Source organism: Corvus brachyrhynchos, unplaced genomic scaffold (assembly GCF_000691975.1).
Source record: "Corvus brachyrhynchos isolate BGI_N302 unplaced genomic scaffold, ASM69197v1 scaffold44, whole genome shotgun sequence".
Taxonomy (NCBI): domain Eukaryota; kingdom Metazoa; phylum Chordata; class Aves; order Passeriformes; family Corvidae; genus Corvus; species Corvus brachyrhynchos.
In genome coordinates this window covers 1,586,499-1,599,589 of record NW_008238359.1, presented here as the reverse complement: position 1 = coordinate 1,599,589, position 13,091 = coordinate 1,586,499, and the positions used below count along the sequence as shown (strand labels likewise).

Sequence of the window (13,091 nt, the reverse complement as noted above, 5' to 3'; positions counted from 1 at the left end):
ATCCAAACAGCAGAGTTACACTTTGCTTTTTATAATAACATGACTACAGATGAGCCCCAAGAAGACCTACAACAACGTTGTTTTTCTCCCCCGCCCCTTCCTCCTTGCTAGCAAAACATATTGCACAATGAATCACTTGGCAAAGCTGAGTGTGTGCTCAAAACTGTGTATCTCAGCTCCAGGTAAAGCCACTGCTCACACAGCCCAAGGGGGTGATGTCTGTGAATGAACTGAAAGGTTTCAAAACCTGGTCTCTGCTATTCTTACTCCCAGCATGCGGAAACATCTCCTGGAGCATTAAACTGAGACTCTGTAAACACTGGCAGTCACAAAATCTATTTCTGCTCATTTACACACTGCACAAATCCCCTCCACCTGCATTGCAATGTGCAATTCTGGTCTTAACAAGAAGAAGCTAAGCTGGAGTAGTGAAGAAAGGGCTGCCGCCATCACAAGAGGACTGCAGAGCTTGTTTAACGTGAGGGGGGTAAAAAGGGTTTTGTAGGATTTTGGTCAGCTCCAAGGGTACAATGGAAAACTATAACTCTGCATACAAACACTGAGAAATGGCAAGAAGGAGAAAGGACAGTTTTACCTAAAGGCCATTCCTAGCACAAGAGCAGGAAGCAACAAATATCCTCAGAAAACAGAGACATGAAGATATCAAGGACTGTCCTGTTCATGTTGGCCCTGTGGGGTTTAAAACTGAAGCTGTACTGGGGACTTTACATTCAAAGAAATGCCAGAGATGTCACAGGAACTGCAGAGTGGAGAGTGGCAAGGAAATGGCGAGATTTTGGCATTGCCCCCAAGAGTCGCCTCCCCAGCAGCTCTGACAAGCCAGGAGAGCAGAGCTGAAGTCTCTGACTTTGAAACTGCAAAGTTTCAAAATAGTTAGAACAACTTCCTTGTTTTGCTATTGAACTAAAAAGAGCTTTATAGTGTGAAGCATCCACTGTCCTTGATCCCTCAAGACCTTAATGTCTGGCTGAACTTTGGTTTCCTTTATCTGCTTGGATTAGGGTTCCACTGTTTCTTTTAACTCTTAGTTCCACTTTTCTCCCCATAACTGCAGGAGCAGGTATGGGGGACACTAAGAATGGGGAAAACCTACAATAGCAGTGATGCTTCTCATGTGGTCTGGACGTGGTCAGGCGACCACAGTAACACAGATACAATAATCTGAAAAGTCCAGCTTAATGGATGAGATTTGCAGGATCATAGAATGTCCTGGGTTGGAAGGGATGCATAAGGATCATCCAGTCCAACTCCTGATGCTGAACTCAGTCTTCCACGAAAGACTTTAATTTTGCAGCACGTTTTATTTCCCAGCAGATAAGTGGGTTTGATTTCTGTTGCGCTGGCCCAGCAACAGCAAATTTGCAGCACCTTGGATTTAACACTGGGTTAATTGAGGGCTTGCCCACAGGAGTGAGAAGACAGATCTGGCAAAAAGAGCCATGCAGCAAGCAGCAGTCTGTTGCCATTTGCCACCAGGAAAGCCCTCTTCCTGGCCAGGCTGTGTGGTCAGCTGTGGGCAGGACCACCACACCCTCCCTGTCGCCACTCCAGCTCCAAAAATGTCTCTGCTTTACGTAGCAGACAGAACATGCATGAACGAGCTGCTGCTGTGCTGTGGAGCCAAACCAACTTGTCAGGCTGCCAGGGCAGGAATTCAGGAAGCCCTCCTTTTCCATCTTCCTTTTCTTTGTGCATGGAAATGGACTTGCCACTAGTAATTTGCTAGTGACTAAAGCTGATAAGTTTGGCTCCCTGCAGGCCCCTGCTGGGGAACAATATTGGCTTTTCTTTTGGATTACTGGGCAGAAGGCACAGGGCAGGCAGAAAGCTCTGTGTGCTTTCTCCTCCTCGCTGGAGCTGTGCACTGCCCTCGGTGCTCAGTTCTCCCTCCCTAAGGGAGATCCTGGTAGGAATTGTTTTGATGGGAAAATGGAAGGGAAGCAATGTCACAGGCTCATCTTCAGAATTCCTGGATTTACAGCTGGGTAAGGACAGGGAAACCAAGCCATAAGGGCCCAAAACTCTGTGCTCATCTATCCCAGGTGATGATTTGGGGTTTTGTTTGAAAAAGCTGTAGGATGGCAGGACTGTAAGCATGTTGTGCACATTCAAGAACGAGCACGAAAAAGACAGAGAGAAAGCTCCTTGTAAAGTAATACAGGTCATGAACATCACAGATGTATTTCCAAAATCTTACAGCAAAACTGAAGGACGCAAAATATGAATATTGCTGCTATTTGCAATTAAGCATCACATAAACAGCAGTCTTTTGGGTCACAGAGAGCAAAGTGTTTCCTATGTGACTCAGAAAGGACCTTCAGATGGGACAAAGTGGTATGAAGTGACTTGAGAAAGGGCCTGTACCTGCTAACAACTCGGTAACCTGACTTCATCACAGAGAGGTCATTGCTCACCTTTTCCATGCTGCAGAGATGTCTGCAGTAAGCAACAAATTCAACACAAACCTATTTCCCTGATACCTGCTAGCCACTGCTTGGCATCTGAACCCACAGGGAGAGTGCCCAGAATTATTCAGAAGCACGCTGCAGCCTTGCCTAGACGGAACACTTTGTTTTTAGATAACGAGGAAGGTGCTCAATTTGATTAAGGCTCTGCAAAGTGTGAATTCAGACCGGTACAGAAGACTATGAACCAGTAGCTGAACCACATAGGGGTACCTCCCAGAGAGAGACATGACAGGCAGCCCAGAGCGATATCATCCTAGACAGAGTTGTTACAGGGTATTTCTCAACTGCTGTTCTGACCTTTTAACCCAATTCATGTTTATTTCCACACCCATTTTCCTTGTCATTGCAAACTGCATCAGGCAGTTTGTGCATGGGGCCAACGCCTTGGAGCCTTTGGAAGGAGGACTGAACTTCTTCACACCCCTACTGAAGTGCAGCCGGTTTTTGTTGGGCTCAGGTTCTGGCAGGGTGGGGAAACACTATAAAAAGCATTTCAGTTGCTCCACAAGATCTCTGGCATTCCTTCCACTCAAAGCTATCCTCAGCTCTTTGTGTCACTGCTATAAACTGAAACTATGTGAGTTCCTTCAAAGGTCCAGTGCTTTCTGCTGGACAAAAGCAGGCTTACCAAGCAAGACACAGAATTAAATCAAAATTGTTGGGTAGATTTGCTCCATTGCATCAATGCTCGACTGTATTGACAAATACACTTGAGTCTCAATCAGCAGCCCCAACCCAGGACACGTGGCGGGACTGTCAGTCCTCCCCAGGTGAGACACGGCAATAAGAAGCTGAGAGTGAGACATGTTATGCCTAGACAAAGGGAAAACACTACAATCTGAAGCCCTAAATTATTGCAGAATCTACATGAGACCTGCTACACAATTAATTTTTCAATTCATAGAATCATAGAATGGTTTGGGTTGGAAGAGACTTAAAGTATCATCTCGTTCCAAACCCCCTGCCATGAGCAGGATCACCTTCCATTAGACCAGATCACTCAAAGCCCATTCCAACCTTCCTTTGAGCACTTCCAGGGATGGGGCAGCTTCTCTGGGCAACCTGTTCCAGTGCCTCTCCAGGAAAGAATTTCTTCCTAATATCTGATCTAATCTAGTCCTCTGTTAGTTTAAAAGCACTTCCCCAGTCCCATCACTGCCTGCCAATGTAAAAGTTGCTCTCCTTTTTTACAAGCCCTGTTTAGTAATGCAAGGTGACACAAGGCCCCCCTGGAGCCTTCTCTTCCCCTTCTTCTTCTCAATCCCAACTATCTCAGACTGTCTCCACATCAGAGGTGCTCCACCCCTCGATTTCTTTTGAATGTGCAAAAAGACTCAATTTTTACACAACCAAAGCAGAACTGTTCCTGGAAATTGAAAATCAATTTTTGACCAGATCCTATTTTAAGTCAGGCAGTAAGCTGTTTTATTCTTCTGCATGTCCAGGACTCACGTGCAGCTTTTGGGCCATCCCAGATGAGAAAATAGAAGTGGAACATTGTGTGAGGTTAATCTGGACTACACACACAGAGCAATGATTTCCTCTAAGCCAATCAAGGATTAAGGCTAATGAGTATCTCTGCATCTTGTAACAGTCCTTTTAGGGAAATAAGATAGGACAAAAATAACCTGACTTGACCCATCCCCTCCAAAAAAAATTTTTTTATTAGTGCCTGTGGTGATGGAGTAAAACTAGAGAAGCTGAAGACAGGAATGATTCACTTACCTGTCGTAGAATGACCATGGTTCCTGTATAAACACATCAGCAATCACCAGGAATGGACCTAAATCAAAAGAAGTCAGCAATAAATGACTCTCCTCCAGACTCAAGAGACCCAGCTCGGGGACTGTCCCAACCCTACAGCGTTTCCACAGCCCTAGGTGTGGAAGAGGGCTAGTAGCACTGAAACTCCCAATGCTTTCGTAATATTAATTCCAGACAGTGAGAGACAATCCTCTAAATACATCCAGATTAATGCTGGCACAGAGGTGAATGAGACTGGGACTGGAGGTTGCTTATGCAAGTAATATTTTGTAAACTGAGTCCTAGAAAGTTATTCAAGGATTAACCCAGCAAACACACTGATACTGATTTATTACATGTGTCTTTGGATCCCGTGGTATGAACTAAAGCACATGGAGACAGGGAGTACTGTCCTCAGCACACCACAAAGCTGGCTGGCTTTTCATCTTTCTATCCAAACTGCTTTCAAGAGCGGAAAGAAAATATCAAGTCCCCCAGCAGAGCCTCGAACTGAGACCTGAACTGGATGGAGTATTTCCTCTCTCTGCTCCAGCTGTAGTGCAAATTGTATCTTTGTGGGATTTACATGGGAAAGTCTCACGCTGCTCCTGAGTTTGTGCTTGCTGCTCTGGTGCCATTTCACAGCTCCCAAAATTAAATGTGTTGGGTTTGTATGACTGAAAAATGCTTTCAAAGAATTGAATTTCTGCAGCTTTTAATCTCTCAGTCATCCTTGCTACATGAAAATCAATAATTGTTGTATTTATGGTGTGGAATGTTTTCCAGCATAGTAAAAATACTCATGCCTTAAAAAGCAGGGAAAAAGGCACTAGTTCTCAGAGACACAATTCCCACAGGACACTAGACATGTGAAGGCTGATGAAGGATAATCTTGCAGGACACAAGACATTGTCATTCACAGTTGCAAAGTAATCTGGACTCATCATAAAAACCTAAATATTTTGTTTCAAGTTTTAGCCATGACTTTCATTTTTATGCTTCCCCTACTAAAACCAAACATCTTGGGGGGATGGGAGGGAGAAGTCTTTCCACCCTCCCCACAATTGTGTCCAGGTCGGATGTCCCAAAGAGGCAGACTCAGTCTTGCAAAAAAAAAAAGTTACAATAATGTCCCATTTGCCATGAGTAAAGCATGTCCCTACACACTTTCCTCATGGCAAGGAAAGTGATTTCCCCACCAGCAGCAACTGCTTGCATCCCATTCAGACAGTAGGGACTTGGCCTTTGGTGCTGATCCTGCTGGCTGAATTTTCTGCAGCCTCTCAGGTGTAGCGGGAAACACAGATGTTCCCATCCTAGCTAGAAAGGCAGGATTTATCTCTATTAGCTCCTGCAGAGACTGTAATGGCTCAACAGAATTTCCAGTTATTCCCTTTTTCCTCACCAGCTGCCTGCACCGCCTCTACATTTTCACAGACCACATATTTGATGGAGATAACTACCCCACTGAAATTTGTAGGCATTTGCCATCCAAGTGCCTTCAACCACCTTAATGAAAACATCCATCTGTTAAAGCCATCTACATGATCCACAAACCATCTGCATTGCCTGGGAAAGGAACTGGTGTCCTAAGAACAGCCAGGGCACCACTGTTCACTAGGAAATACTCACTAGACAAACTCTGGCCACAGGCCATATTTAATGAATTAATTTTGCTTTTCCTAGAAGGAAGATGAGTGGTGGAAAATCACATGCACACTTTAATAACTGAAAGGCTATGAGGCACTTTTCCTAATTCTAAGATTGAACCTTCTCTGTAGCACACTAAATTATTACTCTTCTCTTTAATTCACATGGGTTGAAAATAACTTTCTAACCCTGCCAAGTAGAAAGCCCTGAAGCAGACTGCCTAGGGATGTTGAAGAGTTTACTCCACTGGGAATAGTCAGTGAAATCTTAGCCTGGCTCAGAGTAGGCTCTGGGGGAGGTTCTTCAGAGGTCTGAACATGATGATATGAGGGTCAGTGTTGGATGCTGGGGTGGGTAGTTGGATAGCATTTGGAGTTCCTTGGCTGAAGGACATCTGCTATGACCAAGTCATCTAGTAGTTCCTTTCCTCCCTTTTCTTCTCTGAAAAACAGAGATCTTGCCCAACAAGGGAGCTCCTAAGTATTCCAGGCATAAATTTTATGCTAATTAGCCAAGTGACCTAGGTGTGCTGGCCCCATTGGGTGTCCACATTGCAAAAACCATGCATGGGACATCTGTTCCCACAGGCTGGGCTAAAGCCAAAAAAGTTCAGGTCTCAGAACTGCTCCTTCAGCTTTTGTCCTGCTGCTGCTGAAGCAAAGCACTTTTCCATGGTTATCCTGGTTCCCAGCACTAAGACTACCTGGTATGTGGGCAACCTGCTTAGCCTGGCCTGTGGTGATGCTGAATAGGTCTTGTGCCATGTTTGGAAGAGTATTCACATACCAAATCCACTCTGGTTTTAAACAGGACTTCGGTGGCCAGACTCTTTTGTGGGTTATTGTTATTTTTATTTTCTGCAGGTCTAGTCTCAGCCCATGCCACCAGGCTTACTCTTGTTCAGCGCATTGTCAGTCCCTTCATGATGTCTTTGCAAGGGAGCTTGTACACAACTGAGAGCCAGCTTTCCCCACAGCTTGCTCGGCAGTGAACACCCCAAAAGGGAAGGGCAGGGGAAGCAGCAGACTCCCCTGCCTGTTCTTCCCACAAGGATCAGTAAGGATTGGGATTGTCTGAGCACCAAAGAGATCAGCTGCCTATTAATTCATGGGGGCCCTGGTGGAACAAAACAGCCACCTGGACCCTCTGACCCTTGCTGGCAGGTGAGTGTAGGGCACTTCAATCCCACTCCTGTGAGAAGCTCTACAGATGGTCTGGGAAATGAGGTGGGCTAAACAAAACATATCCAGCACCTCTTCCAAGTCACTCATACATAAGGGCACAGAAACAACCCTCTGGAAAGTGTATTTTTTGTAATTTGGGTTAATTTTTCAGCTTTGTGGCCATCATTGGTTGAACATCATCTGAACTGAGTGTCTGAGGGAGGCAGTGGGGTGAGGCTGAAGGGGCTTTAAACTACTTCTGGATGCAGAATGATGTGTCACACAGAACATGCCACTTGCTTGCAAGCTGTGGTCAACAGAAACCAAGGAGTGTTTCAGTATGAGGTCTGCACCACAGTGATCTCCAGCATGGCTTTCCTGGTTCTGAAGAGATCCTAAATACAAAAGGAACCTGATGGAGTTAGACTCTGGAGGGGGAAAGTCTGAGGAACCTGGACGAAGCCATTATCCTGCAATTGCAAAGAAGGGGGTTGCTACTCTAATCTCTTTAACTGGCATTTCTGTGCTCCTTGTTGGTACTTCAGGACCAGAGTCCAACCACATGACTGGCCATACTTCCTGGGGGATCACTCCACTGTGCTAATCCTCCAGAGCACATGCTTATTAAGCATTGGTTAGAAGAAATTCACGTATTTCACGCTATTCCTTTCTCCTGAAGTTCTGTGCCCTACATGATTTTCCTGAATGTAAATACAGTGAAAAAAATGAATAATTAATTTATGGGGTGTGTGCATTCACATTCCATGCCTGTACCTGTCTATACCCATCTTGGTATAGAGCCTGTCTTTTGGAGAACACCCTGTGCACTTCATAGCGTGAAAAACCAGAATTTCATTTGTCTTATATCCACTTCACTTGACTGGCAGAAACATGTGTCTGTCACCTTAGTTGAGCAAAGAGATTTAACGTCAGTGCTCTCTGCACACAACTGCTTTCACCTCCTGCCCTCCTGCAAGGGATCTGAGAAGGATTAAGGATTTTCCAGTGTATTTTACTGCTCATCTGAGAAATGGCAAATAAAAAGGTCAGGCCTACACCCTCAGAGGCAAGCACCTTTGTCCTTACCAAAACCAGGATTACAATCAGGAAGGAAAACAATGGCTCTTGAATGCGGTTAAGCTGACAAACCCCGCCAGTCTTTGGGATCTCTAACCACTGACTGTGGGTGACAGCGAGCAGAAAGGAAGAAGGCAGCGTCCCTACATACCACTCCTCCTAGTCTTTGTCCATCTGGAAGCTGGTATGGTTGGGAAGCTATGACAGTTTGTATTTTTCCTAGAGCCCTGAATGGCAACCAGGGCTTTCAGGTCAGAAGATGTCAGTCTGAATATGACAGCCATTCATCTTCTTCTTGACTAAGAGCAATCTTCCCTACTAGCTTGATCAATACAAGCAAGCCCTCAACAGAGACAACCCACTACTTCTCTAGGTAATTAGCTCCAACTCAAACAATTCTTAGTGTTAAAAATTATTTAAATATCTTCTCATCTTCTGTATTTGCCTTCGGCTTCTCACCTGAGGCAGTCACAGCTTACCAACTACAACTGACCACACAGATGGGCCCACATGGAGGGTTTTGCCTGGTCTAGAGGAAGGTATCCCTGCCCATGGCAAAAGGGTTGAAACTAGATGATCTTTAAGGTCCTTTTCAACCCAACCCATTCCATGACTCTATGATCTCCCCCATTTCTCCCATCTGAGCTTTGGACTGAAGTGTCATGGTAGTGGCCATTCACTTACACCTTCCCTTCCCATGGCACATGTATCTTCAGCCTTGCAAGAAGAAATGGTCATTTCTAACTCCACCAGAAAAGTAAAATCCAGCCTTCTGGTTTCGTTACCCGTTATCTCCTTTAACGTGGAGAAAAGATGTATTCTCATGAAAAGCAATGGTATTGCCCAGAGTGCAATAAATAGCAACAGGAATTCACCTCAAGTATTTACTGGTTTTTTTACACACAGGACAGCACACCCTGAGCTTCTGCAAGTGAGCAAACAGCACAAGACTCTCGTGGTGGGGATGCGGGGACACTGCAAGCACCACCTGGCCACATGTTGCCTGCCACCGTGCTGAGAAAGTTCCCTTATTTATGCCTTAATTGCCACCTCCGCACAGACAGATCAGCTTGAGGTCAGGCTGACAAATGACGTGAGGAATGTGAGGAAGCTCTCACCTCAGCAAGGCAGGTCACAGTGGCAATAAACTGCAGAAAACATTGGAATTACCACTGCTCATGTGAGCGGTGCATCCATGACACAGCCTGCCTGCGGGCTCAGCATGCACTGTGATCAGCACAGAGCCTGTTTTCCTGGAAAAGCTCTGACCCAAATTCACTGAAGGTCAAGAAAAGCCTTTCCTACAGCTTTTGGAACAGAACTTGAGTGATTACCAGATTTCCAGTGAATGCTGGTCTCAGGAGACGAATAGCTGCTTGAACAAGAGGTGTATTTTGGTGTAAAGAATTACCTCCCTATCAGCTGCAGATCCAACTTCCCAGACAACTGAGGGAAAAAGACAAATTCAAGCGGAGCTGCAAGCTGACATGTAAAGGTGTATCGGATAGCAGGCTGGGTAAAGATCCATGAGGAAGCCCTGGATCCTCAGAAGGGCTCCTTGGTGTGCAGTAAGTACGGTGCAACTAAACAACAGCCTGCAAGGGCTCTTTTAGGAGATGCGCAGCTTTTTCTCTAGCTATTCCTGCAACACTCAGCCTTACAGTGATGAAAGGCACAGGATTAGGTGCTAATTAGATTTGAGGGTACTCCCGTCAGGCTTCTCCTTCTCGTGGGCGGATACTGTTTGCAGGGAAGACCTGATAGTTTGTTATTGTGGTGGGGTTTTGTTTGGCACTTTTTTTTTTTTTTTTAAAGCAAAAAGGATGTTCCAGCTATCCCGCAGATCTGGAATCTCCAAACCCATAAAACTGCAGCTACTTGGAGTAAAAAACCATCTTTCCTACACAAAAGAACATGGACAACCAGGGAATCAATGAGCCAAACAACTACAGTATGAAAAGACCACAGGTACCAAGGTGGCTTTCTGTAGTAAAACAGCCCAGCACAGGAGCAGCCTTGCTGCATTACGTACACAGACACTTTGCACTTCCGTACATTCAGGCTTTTTCTTTTCCATGCAAGTAGTTGCAGGAAGAAAGTGCAGTGCTGAAGCACACTGCAGTCTGTCATTCTGCAAGTGCAACTGAAACCCAGGGAAATGATGCTCGTAACTGAAACCACCAATAAAGAGGGTGTCATCTACTCAACATGAGTGACAGACGAGTCCAGGGGCTGTGCAGGAGATAGCGTTTCCAGCCAAAGATTTCAGTACCCAAAAATAGGGTGTGATTTTCAACAGACCTTGGGTAGAGATGAACAATAGGAAAAATGTGGCTTCTCCCAGAAAACTGAGCACTTATAAACCATGTGCTGAGCTCACCTCATTAATCAGGCTGACTACAGATCAGCTAAAAATGCAAACAGTGTTGTTTCTTTTGACCCAGCTAAAAATCTCAATGACCATGTCCCCAGCAGTATCAGATGATTGAGATAAAATGACTTTGGTTGAAACTGTGCTGATTTTCACAAGCTGTGAAACGCGGTGCCATGAAATGCTCAGGTGCTGATCTCTCCTGAGACTGTGAAGGGCTTGAAAAGACAGCAAGGGAAAGGAATGTGATCCTCTGTGCCTTCCTCCACCAAGAGCTGCAGCACTAACCAGAGCCTGTGATGACAGCTTCAGGCTGTGCCACACTGTTTGCTTTTGCAAAGCACTGCACTGGCCAGTGAAAGGACTATGGAGACTCAACTCCAGCTGCAGGGGCTCAGAACTTTTTGAGAATCACAAAATAGTTTGAACTGGAAGGGACCTTTTAAATGTCATCTGGTCCAAACCCCTTGCCATGGGCAGAGACCTCTTCCACTAGATCAGGTTGCTGAAAGCCCCATCCAACCTGACCTTGAATACTTCCAGTAATGGGGCATTGATCACTTCTCTGGGCAGCCTGTGCCAGTGCCTTATCATCCTCATTGCAAAGAAATTCTCTCTTATATCTTAGTGTAAATCAACTCCCCTCCCCTTGTCCTATTATTAGATCCTCTTGTCCAAAGTCCCTCTCCAGAATTTTTTTAGCCCCTTTAGGTACTGGAAAGGATGCTTCCCAGAACCTTCTCTTCCCCAGACTGAACAAACCCAACTCTCTCCTCTCAGCCTGTCTTCATAGGAGACGTGCTCTGGTCCTCTGAGCATCTTCACGAACATCTGCGGTCCATTTGATCCTCTGCTTTGTCAGTACCAATCTCCTAACAGAGTCACCCAAACTCTTGCATATTTCAGATGAGGACAAGACCGTTCCCCAAAGAGGCTGACCCCCCTGTGTGTTTAGCTATGTTGGGGGTGCATTCTGAGCTATACTCTACAACTACCTGAGATGGAGCCAGGTGGGCGTTGGTTTCTTCTCCCAGGCAACCAGCGACAGGACAAGGGGACATAGGCTTAGGCTGCTCCTGGGAAAGTTTAGCTTGGACATTAGGAAGAATTTCTTCACTGAAAGTGTGATTAGATTTTGGAAAGAGCTACCCACGGAGGTGGTGGAGTCACCATTCCTGGAAATGTTTAAGGAAAGACTAGCCATGGTCTATTGACATGGTGGTGTTTGGTCAGAGGTTGGACTTGATCTCAGAGGTTTTTCCAACCTAACTGATTCTGTTATTCTGTGCAAGAGTGCAACACTCTGAGTTGACACCATGTCTCAAAAGGTGATAAGCTAGCTAACCCAAAAACTAACCCCAAAACACTGCAGACATCAGGATGTGATTTTAAGTAGAACTCACGACAGAAGCAAAAGTTTCCACAAAGGCAAGAGCCTGCTTTGTGATGCACTCACTACCTAGGGATGGTGCAAAACAATGCCTGAACATTTCCTTGCCTCCTCCTGGCTGCCACAGATCAGAGGAGAGCTGGGAGCAAACACCTGTCACTGTGTTTATCCACACAAGCCTGGGGACCACGGAGTAAGCATGCAAATCCCAGAATGGGAGTCCATTACTGTATCTCTCTGTTGTGGCTTTATGCCTCAAATCAGCACCCATTGTCTCCTCTCCCGTGACAGTGCTGTCATTTAGGTGTCTTTGTGGTTCTCATTCTTTTCTTTTCATGTTCCAAGCCCCATCTAACACCCAAGGCGGGATTGAGCTGATATTGCAGACACTGGGTTTAATCAAGTCAACAAAGATTGGAAGGCTGAAGGGTCTGGAGCCCAAGTCTGACAAGGAGCAGCCAAGGGATCAGTGCGTGTTTAGCCTGGAGAAAAGGAGTGACCTTATCTCTCTCTACAACTCCCTGAAAGGACGTTGTAGCCAGGTGGGGGGTTGGTCTCTTCTTCCTAGTGACAAGCAACAGGACAAGAGGAAATGGCCTCAAGTTGTGCCAGGGGAGGTTTCAATTGAAAATTAGCAAAATTTTTTTCATTGAAAGGGTTTTCAAGCATTGGAACAGGCTGCCCAGGGCAGTGGTGGAATTACCATCCCTAGAAGTGCTCAAAAGGCATGTGGATGAGGCACTTAGGGTCATCGCTTATTGGTGAACGTTGCAGTGCTGGGTTAATGGTTGGAACTGACCATCTTAGAGGTCTTTTCCAACCTGAAGGATTCTATGACTCTCTAAGATCACCCCCATGACTATGGGGACACACTAGTGCCTCCAAAGCCCAATTCATTCCATCTATCAGGCTTATTTATCTCCGTAGGCTACAGAAGAAGCCTGAGGCGACTGGTTTCATTTCTATGTCCCCTCCTTTCTCCCATCCCTGAGCAGCTGCAAATATGTTAAAAGAGCACTTAGTTGACAGCGGGGGTTTGATCCCCAAACCTCTGTTTGGAGGGTTTTGGTAGCAGTGCCAGGGAAAGACACACCTCAGCAGAATGAGTCCCAGCCAAAATGTTACATTAAAGCAAGAAATCACAGAAAACTCCCCCCTCTGGAAAGTCAGAGAATCAATATGCAGTAGCCTCTGTTCATCTGAGAGTG

General features: G+C 45.7%; 1 protein-coding gene across 4 annotated transcripts in view; it reads right to left on the bottom strand.

The window, feature by feature from the left end:
• Positions 1-13,091, bottom strand: part of MYO7A (myosin VIIA) — a 98,163-nt gene that overhangs the window by 75,247 nt on the left and 9,825 nt on the right. For all 4 annotated transcript variants that reach the window (XM_017735947.1, XM_017735949.1, XM_017735948.1 and 1 more), the window contains exons 2-4: positions 12,911-12,917; positions 11,231-11,233; positions 4,215-4,272 (exon numbers count right to left, since the gene is read on the bottom strand). In XM_017735947.1, coding sequence (XP_017591436.1) covers positions 4,215-4,232 — 18 coding nt within the window. In that variant the 5' untranslated portion in view covers positions 4,233-4,272; positions 11,231-11,233; positions 12,911-12,917. The remainder of the gene's footprint in view (positions 1-4,214; positions 4,273-11,230; positions 11,234-12,910; positions 12,918-13,091) is intronic.